Below are 21,581 nucleotides of genomic sequence, written 5' to 3'. Positions count from 1 at the left end.
GGTGCTAATAATAAAAAAAAAAAAAAGAAAAAAAAAATTCCGTGTTCCTCCTACTGTTCTCTCCAATATAAAAAGTAGTGAACACCAGAAAACACAAAAGTAATTAGGAAAAACAGAAAAGCGACAGAAAATAGAGACGGGGAGGGACAGCTGTTAGGGTTGTGGTGGTGTCATCCATGGCTTCCATATTTCTGTTGCTGATGTGCTCATGAAGGTCTGTTGCTATTCCTTATCGTGTCTGATTCCTCTATTGGACAATAAGCTCCATAAGCCTTTCTTGTTTCGTGTCCTAAATATCTTAAGAGCATGTTTATTTGTAGTTATTTGTAGAAGAAGGTGTTAATGAAAGGGTTTCTTTTCCTGGATCATACACTGGCTTGTTATGAGATGACATCAGGACCCGACATGATGTTTCTCTTCTCCCTCAAAACCCTCGTGTGAGCTCTGTTCTCTCCCTTGTGTCACCTCTCCATCACAGCCATCCCTCTGCTGCCTCTACTTGCGTCTCGGGCTCCCCTTGCATGATGACACGTTTGCGTGTTCTGCACACACACGTGACTTTACCCCGTGCACTACCCTGTATCCCACTGCTGCAGCCAACCTCAGTGCTAGATAAACATCTTTTAATTTTTTCCTGTCTTATTCCCTCACTCCAGTCCGCACTCCATATTGCCACTGATTCTCTCTGAAATACAAATACCTACAAATATCTGTGTGTCACTTCCTTGTGCAGACACCTGTTTCCCCACCAACATCGCACTGCAGGCTGACTCACTCTGCACTCCCCTCGGCTGCAGGATAGCCCTTCCCTGATTTTTACAGCAAAGCATCAGTGAGATACACCTGCTACCAGAAATTGGTCTCCATCCCAGGATACACCATGTTCTTCCAAACCTCCACATAATAATGAAGACTTTATCTGGAGACTTCTCTTCTGGTTCTGTAACCACCAATGTCTACTATCCTTCCGGAACAGCTCAGTTTTATCTCTTCTGCAAAGTTGTGTCCCACCTTCCTCTTTCCTTCTGTGCCTCTCTCAACCTTCCCACAGACCTTTGCTGTAACAAGTATCATATCTTTTTATTAAGTTTATATTTGAGAGCGAGAGAAAGCACAAGCAGGAGAGGGGCAGAGAGAATGGGACAGAGGATCCAAAACAAGTTCTGTGCTAACAGCAAAGAGCCCAGTGCGGGGCTCGAACTCACAAACCATGAGGTCACGACCTGAGCCAAAGTTAGATGCTTTACTGACTGAACCACCCATGTGCCCCTCTTATTGTTTTTAAAATACTTATTTTTTTGCTGTGTAGGTAAGTAGACCATGGACAAGAGGGCCCTGTTCTGTTCACTTCTACTCACAGTAACTAACAAATTCCCTGCCTCATAGTCATAGTAAACATGTCTTAAAAATTTAGACAATGTGCTAATTATAAGTTCTTACCACAGTGTATGAGTTACCACCGTCTTCACCAGTTGGATGCATTTAAAAACTAACCCAGAGTAAAATGCCCTTGGCCCACCCTTTCCCTGCCCTGGTGTAGATGCTGACCCTGATGTGGCTGCCAAGTCCCCATCCTCAGTTGTAAATACTCTCAACAGGGACAAGCCGTGTGCAGTGGTAAACATCAGGGAGAAGGTGGACAGTGCAAAATGTTTCACAAAGCCCTCCCAGAACTGGTATTAACACCTTGAATCACTGTATAAACTCCACGCAAGGTCAGAGTATATTCCACATTAATGTCTCATTTTGGGTCTATACAATATATTTAGAATTACAAAATATTTTAGGATTGACTGCAAGAATTCTTAGCTATGATTACCTTTATGGTTTGTTAGTGACCTATTTCGTGAAAACCAAGATGGTTCCAGAGAAGTAGCTACTTTGGCTATCTGATTTTCACTCTGGAGTTCAACGGGCTTTTTGATATTTCACTCTGGAGCTCAGGAGTTCATTTTTCTGTTCAAACGTTTTCACCATCCTGTTGAACACTGCTATTTGGGGGAAATTCTCAGTATCATCTCCCATAATGATGAAATAACATCAGTCATAAAATAATATTGGGGGAAAATAAACGATAAAAAAACTAGCTGATAGAAAAAAATCAGTTTGAAACCAAGAACAGTTGTAGGTAAAAAACAGCACTGATGTGTAATTTTGTAAATAATAACTTAAAACTCCAATGCAAGTACACATACTTCATCTAGAGTTTCATTCTTAAATAATGAGACTTGGGTTTAAGAGCAGGAATCCAAACATTTCAGGAAATTCTTCATCAGTGAACTTTACTTTTCAAGTGAACCACCAAAATAACCTGAAACAGCGCTCTGGTCTCAAGCTACGTTTCTTTCCAGATGACTGCAAATCCTTTTACCTTGATACACGAGCGATACCTTGCAATATGAGTAGTACCTACCTCTGAGCATCACATGAGCACAACTGAGCCAATGATTCTGGAAATTCACTTTGATATACAAGTGCTTTGGATGACAAGCATGTTTCCAGAACAAAATATGCTCACAAACTAACGTTTTACTGTACTTCTTTTTACTGAAAGCAAATGGGAAAGCTATGTCCCTTTCTGTGTGTTTGTGTGTTTTGTTTGTTCTGGTTTTTGGTTTTTGCACATGGCAACCTTTTCTTAGATTACTAAGGAGATTTTTACCAAAAGGTACATTATTCAAATTGAAATAAGTGTCAGGTATAGTTAAATGATGACAGGATTCTGTGAATATTTGAAGCTTTTTCAGTTGTTTGTAGGAGAAGGTATCAGATTTGTGAATGAGGAATATGCTTTTTCCTCAGTTGTGGTTCTCAAAGCTCGCCTACACAAGAAAGCACCTTCTCAAAAGCTGTTTAGACAGAGGCTGGGAAATTCATGACTGCAGGCCTCATTCAGCCTGCAGGCACAGAATGGATCAGATCCAGGGCAAATTCTTGTCTCACACAAGTGCTTTATGGGGAAGATAAGAACTAGACCAGATACTTGAGAGTTAAGTGGAAGTCTCTTATAATGCTATTATTTTGTTAGATGCTCAAGATATATACCATTTAATCCTTAAAAAATATTAAGACTGGGTAAATACTGTAAAAGATGTGGAGAGGTCATTTCCATCTGCCTGATGTTTACAGCTTGTTTTCCCTGGAACATTTAGTCCAAAGCATCTTTGCTGCTTATATGACCTCAGAAGAAATCACAGGAAACAGACACAAATGGAATTACTAAATAAATTCAATACCAATCACAACTCTTAATAGATAATGTTTTGAAATAAATAACTGGCTTTAATCTTTTTTAAAGGTTCTGTGGCCTAAAAGAATATACAGAACCAGTATTTGCTACACTGATTTCGTGCAGGCTGGTGGCTCCAAGACAGGAAGGGACATCTTCTCTGTGTTTTTAAAGTCATCACCCTTTAGCAGTATTAAGATTAGTCATTATAAAGTGTTTCAGATTCAGATTAAAATGGAAATGTCTCTTCTTTGGAGGAGTATCTTTGAGATCTAAAGATAAATCTTAAAAATACTTTTTGAGGTGTTTTTGATTAACCACAGGACATTTTTTTTCCAGAAATAGTCATGGAATTCATCAGGGAGTTTTTTGCTGCTTCAGAATGTTGCTGTTAGGCATCTGTGCAACTTATTAGTTCACCGGTGTTTAAAAGCAGTGTTGAAATGTTTTCAGAGTCACAGTGATGTTACAACTCCTTAACCACAAAGCAAGCCAAACTCAGTCGAAATGAATTCATCAGTTTGTGGACAGAGAGCAGAGCGGGGATGTGTTTCCGGTGCTTGTGGACGGACTGAGTCCAACAGTCCCAACAGCGAGGGAAATGTGGGGTTTCTGAGGATTTCTCCAGCCGTTTCAAGACAGTGATCAATCCTACTTTCAATGCTTCCTCCAGGGATAAAGTCTGTGGTTCCACCTGTAACTGGAAATGAACTATTAAATCATGTGGGGCATTTCGTGTGAACAAAGCTCTCTTTGGTGGACTGAAAATTGGAAAACTGAATTCTGGAATGTCCAAATACTTTTCAACTGTCTGACAGGGAAGAGGAATGTATTTCCTACCATGACGTTGGATGGGCCTAGAGGCTTTGGGCGCTTAGTAATCAAGTGCAGGACTCTTTACACGTAAGGAATTTCATGATGCCGTTGAAGACATAAGCAAACTTTTGAAAAACTGCTAGAAGGCACCGTAAGAAAGCAAGTACCACAGGTACTGGAGATAGCAGCTACCCTTTCAGAGACAACTTGACTCAACTGTGTGATAGGATGTGTTGTGTTGTTTTTTTTTAATTCAAGATTAAATGATAGAAAAAGCTGTCAAACCTTTCTCAAAAAAAAAAAAAAAAAAAAAAAAAATCAACCCAAAGAAGGCTTGGCAGACTTTATTAGTACATCTTTATTTGTTTTATTGTTTGCCCTCTAGTGTTCTTTTTTACCTTCCTCCAGAAAGGTTTTAACGCCAAGTGGTTAGTTGTAGAGGTTTGTCTGTAAAGCTGCAGACTAGAAGCTCGTGAGAACGCGCACAAGTCACACAGGAAGTTCAATGTCATTACTTTATCAGCACGGGCACGCACCTCTGCCAAGGGAATCTTTTATAACAAAACGGTTCTGTGTCACCCAGAAGCAACTGGTCCTCATCATGGGAGGTCCTGGGCCAGCTTGACCATTTCCTCGTCCGGGCCTTAGTACTCCACAGCAGGTGCTTGTGTTTCAAAGCTTAGTTTAGAAGCATTAGGTGGGGGGTCTGGGGGGGCTCAGTCAGTTATGCGTCCGACTCTTGATTCTGGCTCAGGTCATGATCTCACAGTTTCCTGAGTTCGAGCCCCACATTGAACTCTGCGCTGACAGCATGGAACCTGCTTGGGATTCTCTGTCCCTCCCCCGCTTGTGCTGTCTCTGTCTCTCTCAAAATAAATAAACTTAAAAAAAAATCTAAGAAACATTAGATGGATTTGCCAACTTTTTCTCCCATTCCGAGTGCCATTAAAGCCTTCACCAAAAGCCAGTAAACCATCTGGTCCTTTGTGTTACTGACATCTGGCTTTAACAATCTGATTCTGGATTTTAAACATCTCCACTTTCAGAATATTTATTCACTCAACAATCATTATAAACTAAAAAGGAATCCAGATTTCTGGTGCTCCTTGAAAGGTCGGAGGCTCGTGTCCCGCCAGGTGTGAATTTCCACGGCACAGGAGGTCGTAACTGTCTCCCAGGGCCTGCTGTCCTGCACGGACTTTGCTCTTCGTTGATAAGCCCTGCATGTCCTTGAGCATGAATCCAGCTCCTCGTATGGATTCCTTGGCTTACCCGGCATCCTGGCACAAGGGTGTGGATGCTAGTGACAGATCCCTGGCTCTTGTTGATAACCTGGAGTTTGTTTGTCTACTGAATATTTTCAATTTTATCTTCCACTGTCATTTGATACTTAAATACCTAATTTGAGTTCATAGTGGAACATCTGAGACGTTACCTGTTACGAGGAGCGGGGCCCTCCTTAGGCGTGGCCGCACCTCCTTGCTGGTTCTGTCCTCAGTTCCTCACACCCTGTGGCCTTGCTGTAAAGCGCTGCTCAGATCCCCTCGCTTCCAACCCAAGAACCACATAAAGCAACAACAACAAAGACTCCGGTTCCGTTTTCCCTTTTGTAGAAGGAGAAGCACAGGCTAATTAATGTGTAGAGCCTTTTGCGACACTTCTGTCCCACGTCTGTCTGTCAGACGCAACTTCAGCAGGATACTGGCTTGCTTTCTCCCCGGTGTGTTGGCTGTCTTTGGTCAGATTAGACTAGTCAAATATCTGCATGAGCCCTGAGACCCTTCCCCTAAACGCCTGCCTCCCCTTTGTGGCAATTAAAATATCCCTTTGTTTTGCACCGGGACTGATGTTCTCTTACGTTCTTTCCTTCTGGGCAACTGGAGTTAAAATTACAATAAAACCTTGGTTTGCCAGCATAATTCATTCCAGAAACACACTTGTCATCCAAGGCACTTGTAGATCAAAGCGAATCTCGAGAACCATTGGCTCAGTTGTGATCACGTGACGTTCGACGGCACGTACTACTCCTATCAGAAGATATCGCTCATGTATCACGTTAAAATTTGTTAGAAATGTTTGCTCATCTTGCAGAAGACTCGCAGAATGAGTTACTCACAATCCAAGGTTTTTCAGTGTTTGCATTTCTTAAATAGATCAGAGTTATTGTAAAGGCATAGTTTGTAACGACTAATACTTTATGGGGGACACTTTTAGGAAGAGAGTTAGCAACTTGAGTGTAAATGACCACATGTCATTTTCTCTCCCCTGTACAAAACTGCAGAACTCAAATCCTGATTATATAGAGATCATCAGAGTGGCATTATGTTGCGAATTTATGGATATATTGTCCTCCATGGAAACCGTCTCAAATCCAAGTCTGGCAGGCCGACCTATCAAAAATCAAAAATCACAAATCCATCCATCCTTCCTTCCTTCCTTCCTTCCTTCCTTCCTTCCTTCCTTCCTTCCTTCTCTCTCTCTCTCTCTCTTTCCCTCCCCCCCCTTTTCTTTTCTTTTTTTCTTTTCTTTCTTTTTTTCTGAAAGGAAGAAGTCAAAGTTAGGTGGAAGTTAATGTTAACAGACCATGTGGTACATCAAGTTCCCAGCTCTCCTTTTTAAAATGGTCAAAATTTGCATCGGGATACAAGGGGAGAAATGTTAGTGGAAGACTGTCTCCACAGATGGCCGTAATATATTGCCTCACATAAAAGCAATATACAGCTCTCAGTACTGCAGAAGCTAAATCTTCATTTCTGTCATCTATTTCTTTGAGTTTAAGAGCTAAGTTTGGCGAAGTCATTATAGTGATTCATTTCTGGGATTTCCGTTGCGCGTGGAGTTAGCTGCCCAGAAGCCCCCCTAGCTGTATGCCACAGCAGTGTGGCAGGTGGAAATTCACAAGCCTGCCTTCTGTGAGTAGGAACAACTTTTCAGTTTCCCATGAAGCTTAAGATCTTGCAGTTATAGAGAAAGATGGTGTGAAGGTGGGCGGGTCATGACTGCAGGTTACAGTCAGTGCTGGCAGTAAGGACCCTGAAGAGTGCCTTTCAGGCTCTGTGCCACACAGGCATGGCTGGTCCCTCCTTCTGGAAAGTTTGAGCTTGACAGAAGGAATGTGGAAGTAGGAAAAGCTTACAGCTCCATGAGACAAGGCTCTAAGGCTTACTGGAGAATTCAGCATGCTGGCAGGCAACCTAGATTAGCAGACGAGAATTTGGAACTCTTAGGAAAAGAGACTCTCCGTATAATTATGTAAATAGATAAGAACAAATAAAATTATCAAGCATCACGAGACGACACATGGTTACCAAATAAGTCCGATCGAGACCCACCTGTGTTTTTCCCTTTTTAAATTCACAGTCTTCTTTTTCTTTCCAAGCTCCAGGAGGCGTTTGATAACCTCCACCATCTCATCTTTATTTGATGCTAACCTACAGTCTACCGTTACTTCTACTCAATCTTTCCCCTCCTTTCTCATAGGTTTTGACCTAGTAAAATGTGAGGATCCAGGAATCCCTAACTATGGCTATAGGATCCGAGATGAAGGCCACTTTACTGACACTGTAGTTCTGTACAGCTGTAACCCAGGCTATGCCATGCATGGCAGCAACAGTCTGACCTGCCTGAGTGGCGACCGGAGAGTGTGGGACAAGCCACTGCCTTCCTGTGTAGGTGAGTTGGGAAGTTGGCCTCCTCACTACACAAAAGCATACCTGAGAGCGGGAGCCCCACGGTGCTGCGGAAGAGGGCAGGGTTCTTCTGCTCTCTCTGCAGTGTAGGTTTTTATGTATTTCCAAGATATGCATGTCTTTTTGTTGTTTCTTGTTTTCTGTAGGAAAGGACGATTTCCTGGTACTGTTTTACTGAGGCTGTCTGTACAGAATTACTATTGGAATTATAACTCAAGTGTTTCATTGTTTTATACTCTCGACTTTAATTACGTAGCAGATAATGTCTTTCCATCGGGATGATGCTTGGGAATAAGTAAACAAATGATGGAGACGGACGAATGTGATTATTTTTGGTTGTGTGTATAATGTGGACGTGATGGTTTGGGGGTTTGTTATTAAAAGAGCTGTATGGAAATCCGAGGGCCTGGAGTGAATCCCCTCCTGTTTCCCTGTCTCTCGCAGCGGAGTGTGGTGGTCATATCCATGCTGCCACGTCAGGGCGCATCCTGTCTCCCGGCTACCCTGCTCCCTATGACAACAACCTGCATTGTACCTGGACCATCGAGGCCGACCCAGGAAAGACCATCAGGTACTTTCTTGTACTTTGGTTTCCGCGATGCAGTTTTAGAATACGGTCTTGTCTTCTGTATTTGTAGTGGAGATAATAGTACATCTGTTATTATCCATGACTAGATTTAAGTTTATGAGTCAAAGAAAAACACATAATGGTGCGCATACAGTTTTGGTTGGCTCACACGCTTACTTTGGTGTTCCTTTAAGAACTTGTGTTAAGCCATCTACAAAAAAGAGAAAAAGGAAGTAAAGGTATCAGTTAGCTTTTGCCGCATAACAAACTGGCCACCAAAGTTCAGTTGCGTAAAACAGTGATTTATCTGCCCTTGACTTTGTGGGTTGCCTGGGCAGTCCTGGGCTGGGCACGTTTGGCAGGGTGGTCCAGGATAGTGTCACTCAGGTGTGCACATCTCACCTGGACGTGTCGGAAGGCTGGGGCCTCTCGATACCAGACTGCTGTTTCTTCAGTAAACTAATCACGATGGAACTTTCCCGGCAGCAAGAGAGGGCACGCTTTTCAAACTTCGCCTTGCGTAACATTTGCTAACATGCCATATGTCAAAGCAAAGCTCATGAGCAAGATAAAGTTTGAAGAAATACACTCCAGCCCTTAACGGAAAGAAAAGCAAAGTCATATTGAAAAGGGGCTTGCATACAGGGTTGGGGAGAATATGTGGTCATTTGCCATATACCGAAGTTAAGTTTGAGGTAAACCAGGAAAGCATTTCAATCTAAAGTTACACATAGAAATGAAAATATTTACAAATCACTGAAAATTGGGGTACCTGGGTGTCTCAGACGGTTAAGCTCAACTCTTGAGCTTGGCTCAGGTTTCGATCTCAGCGTTGTGAGTGGAGTCCCATGTTCGGCTCTGCACTACATACACATGGAGCCTACTTGAAAAAAATCACAGAAAATTGTGCAAACATTTTAAAAGAAAATACTCTATTTTAATTGATGGGTCTTGGTTATTGTGGTAATCTTTTTATACGGATAAGTAAACCAACAAAAAGTGATCTTTGCAAAGCAAGTGTTCCATGTTCTGGTCAGAAGGCCATGTCAGAAACCACAGCACGTAAATCACAAAGTAATTTCAAAATAAGTTGTTTCTTGATTATAGTTCTCATGAACAAGAAGAGAACACAGTCCTTTGCAGTGCTTTGTAGAATCATTTTACTGTGTGTTTATTTTTTTTTTTTCCCTTTCATTGTAGTTCTTCTGAAATCTCTGTACACAATTTACTGTCTAAAAATTTTGCCCCACCCTGGGGCGCCTGGGTGGCTCCGTGTGTTAAACATCCGACTCTTGGTTTCAACTCGAGTCACGATTTCACGGTTTTGTGGGTTCAAGCCCCGTTTCGGGCTCCTCTGTGCTGACAGTGCAGAGCCTGCTTGGAATTCTCTGTCTCCTTTCTCTGCCCCTCCCCGACTCTCACTGTCTCTGTCTCTCTCAAAATAAATAAAGTTAACAAAAATTAACAAAAAAAAAGATGAACAATTCTGCCCCACCCCTAACAGTCCTAATCCACAGACGTCCAGTCCATTCACTGCCTTGTGCACCAGGAAGACCACGAGAGACTGAGTGGCCAATTCAGCTCCTTCTTCAAATGTATGAAGTTGAATCAAGTGGGAGATCAAACACAGAAAGTTCTTTATGGGGCAAGTGAATGGACAGAAGCATTCATAAAGCACTGATTTTTTTTGTCCTTATTCATAAAAGGCACCCTAGCAGACTTAGTAATGTATGTAAAACAGACATAGACCCATCATGCCGCAATTTTATAACTTAGTGACAGTAAACGGGAATGAAAGCCGAGGGGAGATGCATATTGTATCCTGTGATGCTCCGTTCCCTTCATCGGACATCCATCCTCTGAAACCCACAGCTCTCTTTCACACTGTGACACGAACATCTTGCCGTCTTTTTAAAAAATAATTTTTGAAGTTTATTTATTTTGAGAGAGAGAGAGAGTGAGAGTGGTGGAGGGGCAGAAAGAGAAGGAAGGAGAGAGAAAGGACATGAGAGAGAATCCCAAGCAGGCTAGCTGCTGTCAGTGCAGAGCCAGATGTGGGGCTCGATCTCAGGAACCGTGAGATCATGACCTGAGCCGAAACCAAGGGTCGGACGCTTAACCGACTGAGCCACCCAGGCGCCCCAAATATCTTGCCATCTTAAACTAACATGGCACAGACTATTACCACTTTCAAAGCCTAACAAAAAATAATTCTCATTACTTAAGAGGAGCAAGAGAAGGCATGTCAATCACATATATAATGCAAGATGTCAGTTTATAATAAATGATGTAAAAATTAACTTGTGACCTTGATTAAGATAAGTGGTTTATTAGATAATTATTGATCTACTGCGACAAAAATAAGATACATTAGAGTAACAATGTAAGAATCTGTAATTCTTTATGGAAATCAATGCACTTTTCCACTGAACTAAATAAAACTAAATATTATTTCTTAACCTTTAACTCCTGAATGCTTGACCTGAGTATTATAAAAGCCATTATACTAGTTTTTATTTTGAAAAATTCTAAGGATATTTTATGATTCCCAAAATAACTTGACATAAACAGGATATATTTTCTTTTAGGGAGATTTCAATTTCTGTATCTCTTACAAGTTCCTTTGTGATTTGTTTCCTAAGAATTAAAATAAGCATTGTTCTCCTAAATGCAAACCAGGGGATGAATTCATTCTTGGCAGGTGAATCTAATACTTCATTAACATTTTAATAAGAAAAGAGAAAAGAAAGTAATAAAGAATGAGTTGAAGTAATAACAACTGTAGAACTTTTATATCATGGACTGGGCTCTGATGTTTAACCATTAGGATTCTAGAAAAAAAGACATTGAATACACTAATTTGTTGTTCTGGGGATGTTGTCATTTCCTTCCATGTCTTTCAACTATGAGAGTTTACTTTAGCAAATTTGTAAACAGATCTTTTTGATTTAAGTCATAAAGTCCTTCCTAATAAGGAAATCAAGAAGGAAGCATCAGTATTTATAATTAATTTACTCAATCAATGTTCAGCTTCGTCTCAAGATGTTTCTGGTGATTCCTCTTCGTTAAGAAAATATATTGATTTTGGTGTGGCACTTTGGAAAACAAACATAATTAAAAGTACATGATGTACAATTTTAGTCTTTAAATGGTACTAATACTCAGAAAGATAGGGTCCAGTTTTAGCTTTGATATTTGTTGGCTAGTGTCTAAGCCTTAGTTATTCCACTGGTAACTTAGCCAGTATTAACTGAACTGTTTATTTGGTAATGAAGAATGCATCAGTCATATAAACATGAGTTCAGGGATTAATTTAAGTATTTAAAAAATTCTTCATATAAATGGAATTCATTATTACACATTCAGACTCTGATTTATTTAATGTAAATGTTTTTACTCTCAAAGAGTGAATAAACAACAGGATCCCAGAAATTATTTAAAAAATGGTTTCGACACACTTCAGGGCCAATTATTGTTGGACCCATTTTGATTTCACTGAAGCCCCGAGCAATTTCTGATTGCATGTTGCATAGCTTTTTGCTCAAGGCAATAGATGACCCCTGAATGGTTATTGTTATAGGGCACCCGGGTCTGGAAGAGGTTTGTAATTTTAACGTATATCCTATAAAGCAGTTACCTGAGCTGAATTTAATTAAAAGTCTAATCACAAGACATTGTAGTACATGTAGCCACATTTAGTGTTTCATGTAAACATTTCTCTAAGAGACTCTGTGTATATTGCTGAACACAGCTGTAATTTATATAATAAAGATAACAGCACTATAACCATCTTCAGCAAGCAGCATCGAAAGCCACATTTTACATAAAGACGTGTATATTGTTCGTTGGTATTAATTGCTTTTCTGCGAGTGTAATTGTCTAGAAAACTCACTTTGAAGGTATTTCTGTGCCTAGTCGTTCGCAGGAAATTACATTGGGAGGTATGGTTAAGGGGAATTCTTTTGGAGAAGCTCGGGCAGGATTAGAAACATCAGAGGTATATCAAAAATTTACCACGCTTGTCAAAACTGTCCCTATCCAGACTTTTACAGAAAGTGAAATATGGGTTGCTGGACCTCACCTCAACCTGATGTGCCCTGGACTTGTTTCTTGGCTATCCCGTGTGGTAGAGTACAGTGAGGTCTGGCTTGGAATTGTAGGGATATTCTAATTTATTTTTGATCAGACTTCAAAATCCCCGTAAGGAATAGAGTCAAGAGGAAAGTGGTGGGCCAGTGACCTCCACTCATGAGACAAGTCTGTCCGGTCTCAGCGTTGAGCCTTAGCCAATGTGCCGGGAACCTGAGTTGGAAGCCTTTTGAGGATCTAACAGCTGAGCATGGGGCCAGGAATCAACACATCTGAGGTTTCTCCTTTCCTATTTAGACCACAGATTATACTTCTCTGTTATAGACAGCGTGAGGAATTCGCCAGCCACGAGAACTTCAGCCATCAAAATGAGGAAAGAGACCATTAGTACTGACAAGTCCGCCGTGTCTGGGCTGGCTTCCAGTCCTTAGCCTGGAGCCATGGGGACAGCCACGGGGTTTAGCGTACCTCCCCAGCCACTGAGGAGCCAGTAAGAGAGAGGCGGGACAGCCGCGGCACTCCTCACTTTGTGGGATCCTCACAAGCGCAGTTTCGGTTATTAATCTTTATTTAACAGCCCTCCTCCAACCATGCGGCCGGAATCTCCGCAGAAACTTGTGGACGGGCTGAACAGTTGCATAAAGAACAGACTTGCATTTTCACCGTTCAGTCCCCACGTCACTACACAAATAATGGAGGCGCACCACCATCGCCGAGTGACCATGTCTTCTTTCCAAGTCCTCGAGTAGTTGAGCATGTGCATCTGCTACCAAGTTCATGCACAGGGCATGTTGCGTGGCTGCCTCCTTTCCTCGATAAACCCACTTGACGTTCTGCATGGACATCATGAGAAAGGGCATTGGCCAACAAAGACAGAAGTAGAGAAAAAAATGAAAAGTGGTAACATGCGAAGTGAAATTGGAATCGAAGCTAGATGGAGATATAGGAGAAGTAGTTGGCAGTGGAAACATGGGCATTACCCTGTTTCGTAGACACCGAGACCCCCGGAGATGTACTCCAAATACATCAACTTCTGTCATTGCTTTTATCATTCCCCCCGGTCCTGTTTCTACTTCTGCATCCCCTAGTTCTGTTAACATCCACCTTCCTCCAAGTGGTTGGGGATTTAATTATCAGGATTATCTTCCGCTCTTCCTTATTTCTCCTTCCTCAGTCTCCAGCATTTCCCCAAAAAGGAAGTCCAAGATGTCGGTGTACGTCTCACAGCATTCCTTTGGTAATTACATTAAATTTCCTCATTATAAGCACTTAGAAAAAACTCAGTGCAGATGCACCAAAGCCTTGTCAGCTCTCCGTTTGTTCATCTTCCTTTCTTCTTATCTTACTCTTCCAGTTCCTTACTTAACATGCTCATTACCTTCCTTATTTTAATCTTCTCCCAGCTGACCTTTCCAAATCCTTGCTCTCCCCTCCCCAGTCTCTGCAACACTCCCATCGCTGATCAGCAAGCATAAGCTCCTTAACAAGAGCTGTAATACCGCCTTTGATTTGGCTTACTGTGCCTTCACAAATTTGTCTCCAACTACGAATAGATGTGTTAGTCCCTAATCCCAGCTGTGCTACACCAGCTCTGTCTCTTGACCTCCTTCTCCCCAATTACTCCTTCTTGCCTCGTCTCCAGATTCTTCCCATCTGTTAGGACCCAGTTGAAATGTCAACTCCTCAACAAAAATTTCATTCTTATTATCCCATCTAAAAATAACCCATTTTCTTCTTTGAATTCAGCATTTCGATCCTACAGCTACCATCCATCTGAGCGTCTATCTGCGTGAATGTCATAAGCGTGTATCCACGGATGGAAGGCAAAACTCTTCGTACCCTAAGCTTCCCTCCTGCCCACACTCACACGATCCTCACATCTCACTAATGCCGTGACTGAAGCTCCCAGGTAGTACTCACGCACCCACCGTGGCCACCACTCTCCTGTTCAGACCCTTTTCATTCCTGAGACCTGTTAACTGACCATCCTGGGAGGGCTTTCTCTAGTCCGTTGTTCCCATGCTAGGGAAGGTGTTTTATTTTCTTTATTAAAAACATTGGTTTAATATGACCAAAAATGAAGGCATATATAGACATTTTGAAAAATGTAAAAAAAAAAAAAAAGACACACATTATACCTCTAGCAGACGTGATTATGAGCATGTTGACGTGTCTTACATGCATGTTACGTGTACCTGTGTCTATTCTGCAGTGTGAGTGGCTGTGGTTAAATATTGTCTCTTGTTAGTAATTTATGTTATTTCTAATTTTTGATATTATACATAATCATATGGAAAATAGTACTGCGAGTAAACTTTTGCTTATATTTATAATTAATACCTTAGAATACATTTCTAGGAAAATCTTTGTTGGGTTGAATTGTGGAAACATTTTTACATGCCTTTTTGTTTTGTGTTGTTTTTGTTTCTTGAGAGAAGGCTTGTGAGCTGGGGAGGAGCAGGGGGAGGCGAGAGGGAATCTTAAGTAGGCCCCACTCCCAGCCCAGAGCCCCATGTGGGGTTCAGCTCCATTTCACGACCATGAGATTAGGACCCGAGCCAGAGTCAGGAGTCAGGCACTCAACCAGCTGAGCCACTCAGGCACCCCCACATTTTTATAGGTCTTAATACAAACGTTTCTAGAAAGCAGAAATGATCATTTCACTTTCCCACTTCAGAAAATGATTTTTGGTCTGCTTATTATGTGCAGAATAAATTCAAGCTCACTGGCATGCAATTCAAAGTATCTATTTTCACTTATTTTTGAAACACTGGAAAAGTGTTGCAGAAAAATAAAAAGGCTGAAAACTAGTTGGCTGTCATCCTCGATGTGAAAGATGACTACTAAAAAATTGTTACGTATTTCTAGAATTTCACCATGCAAACACAAATCTGTACACTTTTATTTATTCATTTATCTATTTATTGAATTACTTTTACACAAATAGTATCACGCCGTAATTTTATTCTGAGCATTTTCTTCTCCGTTAATAAACATAGTCAGCGTTTTAGGTCCTTTCTCACAATTCCACCTCATCCCGTCTAGTCACCGCATAACAGTCCGTTGCCTGATTGTACCATCGTTTACTTAAACCATACCCTGTCGGGACACGTGGGTGGTTTTCGGTTTGTCACTGTGATCAGCCATGCTGTGTATGCCCATTTACGTTTTTAGGGCCGTTAATGAAATTGCTTTTAAAAAGAATAGTTATGGCCTCCACCAGTGTATGAAAAGGGAGGGTCTCCACAATTTCACTGAAACCAAATAAAGTCTTAATCTTTGTCAGTCTGGCGGGAAGAGAAACTGTCTCTACAACATTTTGTTTCTTGTGTTTATTTGTTGCTTTTATTTTTTGACGTTTTTGACATCTTTTTGTATTTGTTTACTAATTTTGTCCCTTTGCTTGTACTTGAATTCCCTTCTTTTTTTCTGTCTTACAAGACCCCTCCTAGACATCTTGAGGCAGAATTGGACACATGTCCCTCTGTATCGACCTGAAGCTTTATGCGTACCTGTTGGGGCTTGTGATGTGGCCTTGTAGTGTGTATGGGTTTTGTTTCCTCACGGGCCTGTGTCTGAAAGGAATGGGAGCTTTAGGATGATACTCTATTTTCTTTCATTTTTATTTTTTTATTTTATTTATTTTTTTTTAATTTTTTTTTAACGTTTATTTATTTTTGAGACAGAGAGAGACAGAGCATGAATGGGGGAGGGTCACAGACAGAAGGAGACACAGAATCTGAAACAGACTCCAGGCTCTGAGCTGTCAGCACAGAGCCCGATGTGGGGCTCGAACCCACGGACCGTGAGATCATGACCTGAGCCGAAGTCGGATGCTTAACCGACTGAGCCACCCAGGCGCCCCTTTTCTTTCATTTTTAAATGTTCCCTACGTAGTTGTATAGAGTCTGGCGTATTGACGTTTCGTATTTCTTTTATTTTAAATGGCTGTTAAGTTTCTGTGTTTACATTTTGTTTTATCGTGTTTTTTGTCAGTCATGAGACAGTTTTCAAACTGGCAAAACTCACAGCACCAAGCTGCATGGTTGTTTGCGTGTGTGTGGAAGCTTCTCACGAACATGTAACATGTACGCCTGAACCTGCACCAACTGTCAGTCAGTATGTGGCTTGTTCATGAAATAACCCCCCACGTAATCAGCAGCCAGATAAGAAACCAGAAATACAGGATCATCAAGATACAACATGTGCCCTTTGAGCTCCATTTGAATCACTCATTCTCAAGGATAATCACTATCCTGCTTTAAGATGAGCTTTGCCTAATTGGAACAATATATAAAGTGGAATTATAAAGTGAGATTGGTGTTACATCTTCATTTCTGCAACCTTTCCCTCCCACTGATAGAGCTAGATTATTCCATTGCATGGATATACCATAATTTATTTATTCGTTCTGGGTATTGATGGATGTGTGGATTGTTTTTATCTGGTGTGAGGTACCATATTGAATATGCCTTCATGTATTATTTGATGAATACACATATGTTTTTCTCTTGGATGCATAGCTAAGCACTAGAATTTCTGAATAATGGTGAGTCCTGCACTCAGCCTTGGTAGATTCTGCCAAATGATCTCCCTAAGTGATCATATCCCTGTCTTACTCCCATCACCACTTAGTTAAGATGTCCAGGTTTCCACCTTCCAAATACACTTGGCATTGACTGTCATTTTCTTTCTTTCTCTTTTTCCTTTCCTTTCTTTCTTTCTTTTGTTCTTTCTTTTCTCTTTCTTTTCTTTCTTTCTTTCTTTCTTTCTTTCTTTCTTTCTTTCTTTCTTTCTCTCTCTCTCTCCCTCTCTCTCTCTCTCTCTCTTTCTTTCTTTCTTTCTCATTCATGCATTCATTTTGACATAGACAGAGACAGTGTGAGTGGGGGGAGGGGCATAGAAAAAGGGACAGAGAGAATCCCAAGAAGGCTCTGTGCTGTCGGTGCAGAGCCCAATGTGGGGCTCCAACTCACAAACCGTGAGATCATGACCAAGGCCAAAACCAAGAGTCAGAGGATTAACCAACTGAGCCACCTAGGCGCCCCTCTTTTTTTTTTTTTTTTTTTTTAATTTATTTATTTAGTTTGAAAGAGAGAGAAAGAGTGAGAGAGCACATGAGCAGGGTAGGGACAGAGAGAGAGAATCCCAAGCAGGCTCTGTGCTGTCAGCACAAAGCTAGATGTGGGGCTTGATCTCATGAACTGTGAGATCATGACCTGAGCCAAAATCAAGAGTTGGACACTTAACCAACTGAGCCCCAGGCGCCCTGACTTTTTCATTTTCGCCATGCCAGTGAGTATGTAGTAGTTTAAATTTGCATTTTCCTGATGATTCATCAAGGACAACATGCTTTTATATATGTTTATTTTTATAAACATCAAATTTTTATGTTTATTGGCCTTTTGAATATCCTCTTTTTATAAATTGCCAGTTGAAGTCTTTTGCCCATTTTTTTTTGTGTACCAGATTGCCTATCTTTTACTTTTCGATGTGTATATAGTTTATATATATATATATATATATATATATATATATATATATATATAATGCAATATGTTGTTAATTATATGTTTAACAATTGCTCTAATATTCTTCAGTCTTTTAATCTCATAAGAATGTCTTTTGATAAATATGGATTTAATATCAATGAGTCAAATTTATTTTGACTCATTTTTCTTTTATGGTTAGTGGTTTTCTTACCATTATTTACATTGTGTTATATCAAATTGTTTTTTTTTAGAGTTATTAATATTTAGGGGTCCAGATTAGGAAGTCCTGCCTTCCCAAAGTTATATAAATATTGTGTTGAGTTTTCTTGCAGAAGACTTATTTTACCTGCACATTTGTATCTCCATTTCATCTGGAATTGATTTTTGTGTACAGTGTGAGGAATATTCAGGTATTTTGTTGTTTTTGCTGTTGCAATTAGTGAAATTCAATTGGCCATTTGTTGAAGTCAGTCTTTCTTCATTGAAGTATATAATGCGATCTTTATCATACACCAGGCCATCATAGACATGTGGGTCTGTTTCCAAACTTTATTGCATCCCCTGGCTCTATTTGTCTAACCAGTGTCATACTTTCCCATCTTAATTATTTAATTATTTTATAATAAGTCTTAATATCTGGTGCTATAGTCCTCCAGCTTTGCTCTTGGTAATATAGATTGCTCTCACTGTTCTTGACTCTTTGCATTTCCATATTCATTATAGAAATACTTGTTACTTTCCACAAAAGAAGTTTCTAGGATTTTGACTGGAATCACATCATATCAATAGAATTTGGGGAAACCTGATATCATTTACAGTGCTGAATTTTCTGATTCCTAACACAGTGTTTGGGATATTTATTTAGGTCTTATATTACTTGTTTCGACAATGCTTTTCAGTTTTCTGTGTGGAGGTTTTTCACATCTTTTGTTGGAATTGTTCCTACCTACAGGATGCTTTTTTTATGAATGATAATAGTATTCTTATGTCGTTTTGTATTTGTGGCTACTATATGGAAATGAATTATATTTTTATATTTATCCTATGTAAACTTCTTATTCTAAGAGTTTGTAGGTTTTCAAATTTTCTCTAGGCATACAATCATGCTATCTACATTAGTAAGAGTTTATCTTCATTTTTTCCAAATCTTATGCCTTTTGCTTGTCTTATTTCAGGGGCTACAATCCCTAGAATAATGTTAATTAGAAGTAGTGATAGTTTGCTTCAGTGTTCTGTTCCCTGTCTCAGGGACTAAATTCTTAATTGTTCTTTACTTCAGTAAATACATTTTAATCATAGAAAAAAGTCTCCATAATGAAAAAAAATAACAAATATTAAATTTTACCATCTGAAGTTATGAAATTCCCCCAGAATCTATAGGAAAATTATTTGAATAATAATTCAATAAAATTGAAGTCCAATTCAATAAATACTTATAAATAAATATTTATTTTTAAATATTTAATAAAATATTACTTATGCAAGGTAAATAAAATACTTATGCAAGGTAAATAAAAATAATAGTGTTTTCTACTTTTTTTTTCACTTAGCTGTACTCTATGGACTTCTGGCTATATATATCACTATTTACTGAACTTTTAATTCCTTTGTTGTTAGACCATTTATCCTGTTTTCAATTTTGTCTATATGTTTGTATGTCTGTATGTTTGTCTATATTGAGCTCCCAGAGCCAATTTTGATCATCTACATTTTCTAGAAAACAATTTCATGCATAGTTTAAAGCGTATTGCCATAGACTTACACATAGTAATTTCTTAAACTAGTTTCTTCACTTTTCATCTTTCCTTCATTAATTTGTATTTTTATCAAAAAGTATGACAAGCACACTGTATAAAAGTAAACTACAGTGATAGTTACAATAAGTAGTAATTCTTTACATCGCCTTAACTGCTGGAACTGATCGACAATATGAATTTTGCACTTATTAAGCCTAGTGTGTCCTGAGTAGCTTTAGTGAAAATCACTGAACACCTAGACATGTTCTAGTAAGACTGAAGCATGCCAAAGGCAGGGAGATCTAACAAACAGCCAAAGAAAGAAACACATATGTTATTAGCTTGATAAAAGGCATCTTAACACAGACTGAAAGAAGGAGATCTTTGAAAAACTAAAGGAAAATAACCATCAACCTGGAATCCTATCATCAAACTATCATTCCTTACCACAGGTACCTGTTATGCAATTACTGACACACAAAATAGTACTATACTTTGTTTAGGGGCATATATTCACCAGGAATATATGACAGTCAGGAACTTTTGTTCAGCTTAAGAACATAATTTAATATAGACACGACTGAATTGTAGGGAGACATTGGAAATGTCTTCTTATACATCTTTATGATTCATAGGTTCAATAGATAACAAGTTAGGAAGCTTATCGATTTGACCATGGACTTATTAGACTTATTTTAAAAAGATCTTCAACCTTTAAGTAGAACCTGAAAATTTTGTTCAAGTAAGTGTGAAACAGAAGCATGGTCACATACTAGGAACAAACTGTCAATGCATGTACACAGAATAACATATTTTTACCCCATATCCAGACCAAAATGGGATAGAAATAGAAATGTATGGCAAAAAAGTCACATAGGAGAGGAAAACTCCTCCCTTTTTCTTTTGTAACCTCTTGGGCTGGTCTGATAATTAACCTGATGTGAGATAAACTAACAGAAGAAGAAAAAAAGAAACCAAACAAATTTAATTCACATGTACAGAAACCCCACTGGAAATATAAGACTCAGAGCACTGACCAGAGCAGGCATGCTTTTATAGCTTTTAGACAAGGAGACAATAAATTTGTGAAGAATTGACGAGACAAAGATGTTTGGGTTTGGAGTGGTAGATTAGAGAGGAAGTCACGAGGTTTGCTTGCACAGCCTTCTCCGTCCTCGACCTGTCTCTCTGGTGGCAAGGATGTCTTTCTGGTTCAGAGGGTACTTTTCACAGAGGAGATTAATCTCATACTTTCAGGAGGACAAGGCGGGTCACACAGTCCCTCTTGCACCAGCTGTTTCTTAAGTAACTTTAATTCAAAATAACCAGTATTCCAACAGGACATATTTGGGGTTGGCAGATTCTGCTCCCCTTCAGTAAGAAAACACACCTTCCATTTTAAAAATTAAAAAAAATAGGGGCACCTGGATGGATCAGTTGGTTGAGCATCTGACTTTGGCTCAGGTCATGATCTCTCAGTTCATGGGTTCGAGCCCCGTGTTGGGCTCTGTGCTGACGGCTCGGAGCCTGGAGCCTGCTTCGGATTCTGTGTCTCCCTCTCTCTCTGCCCCTCCCTGGCTCATGCTGTGTCTCTCTCTGTCTCAAAAATAAATAAACATTAGAAATATTTAAAAAGAAAAAATAACTCTTTGGTCTTGTAAATAGGCATAGAAAAAATAATATATTTCATGATCAACAACATAACAGGATAAACAGAAATCCTCCTACCATAGTAAACAGCAGCAGATTTTTCTTAAAATGAAGGGTTGTGACAAAATTTTTCAGCAAAAATATAATAATATATAATATAATATAATATAATATAATATAATATAATATAATATAATATAATATAATATAAATATTATGACCTAATACATAAGCAGTAACAAAAGAGATAGCATGTTACAAAAGTGGGAAAACATGTTTTCAAGTAATTCATAGCCCATGGTTCTCTTTATT

General features: G+C 39.6%; 1 protein-coding gene across 5 annotated transcripts in view; it reads left to right on the top strand.

Annotated features, from left to right (window-relative positions):
- CSMD1 (CUB and Sushi multiple domains 1) overlaps positions 1-21,581 on the top strand; it is a 2,004,702-nt gene that overhangs the window by 1,678,628 nt on the left and 304,493 nt on the right. For all 5 annotated transcript variants that reach the window (XM_053900776.1, XM_053900775.1, XM_053900774.1 and 2 more), the window contains 2 exons: positions 7,526-7,717; positions 8,179-8,305. In XM_053900776.1, coding sequence (XP_053756751.1) covers positions 7,526-7,717; positions 8,179-8,305 — 319 coding nt within the window. The remainder of the gene's footprint in view (positions 1-7,525; positions 7,718-8,178; positions 8,306-21,581) is intronic.

This window comes from Panthera pardus, unplaced genomic scaffold, assembly GCF_024362965.1.
Source record: "Panthera pardus isolate Hobbes unplaced genomic scaffold, ASM2436296v1 HiC_scaffold_13, whole genome shotgun sequence".
Taxonomy (NCBI): domain Eukaryota; kingdom Metazoa; phylum Chordata; class Mammalia; order Carnivora; family Felidae; genus Panthera; species Panthera pardus.
This window is presented reverse-complemented; position numbering and strand designations above follow the sequence as displayed.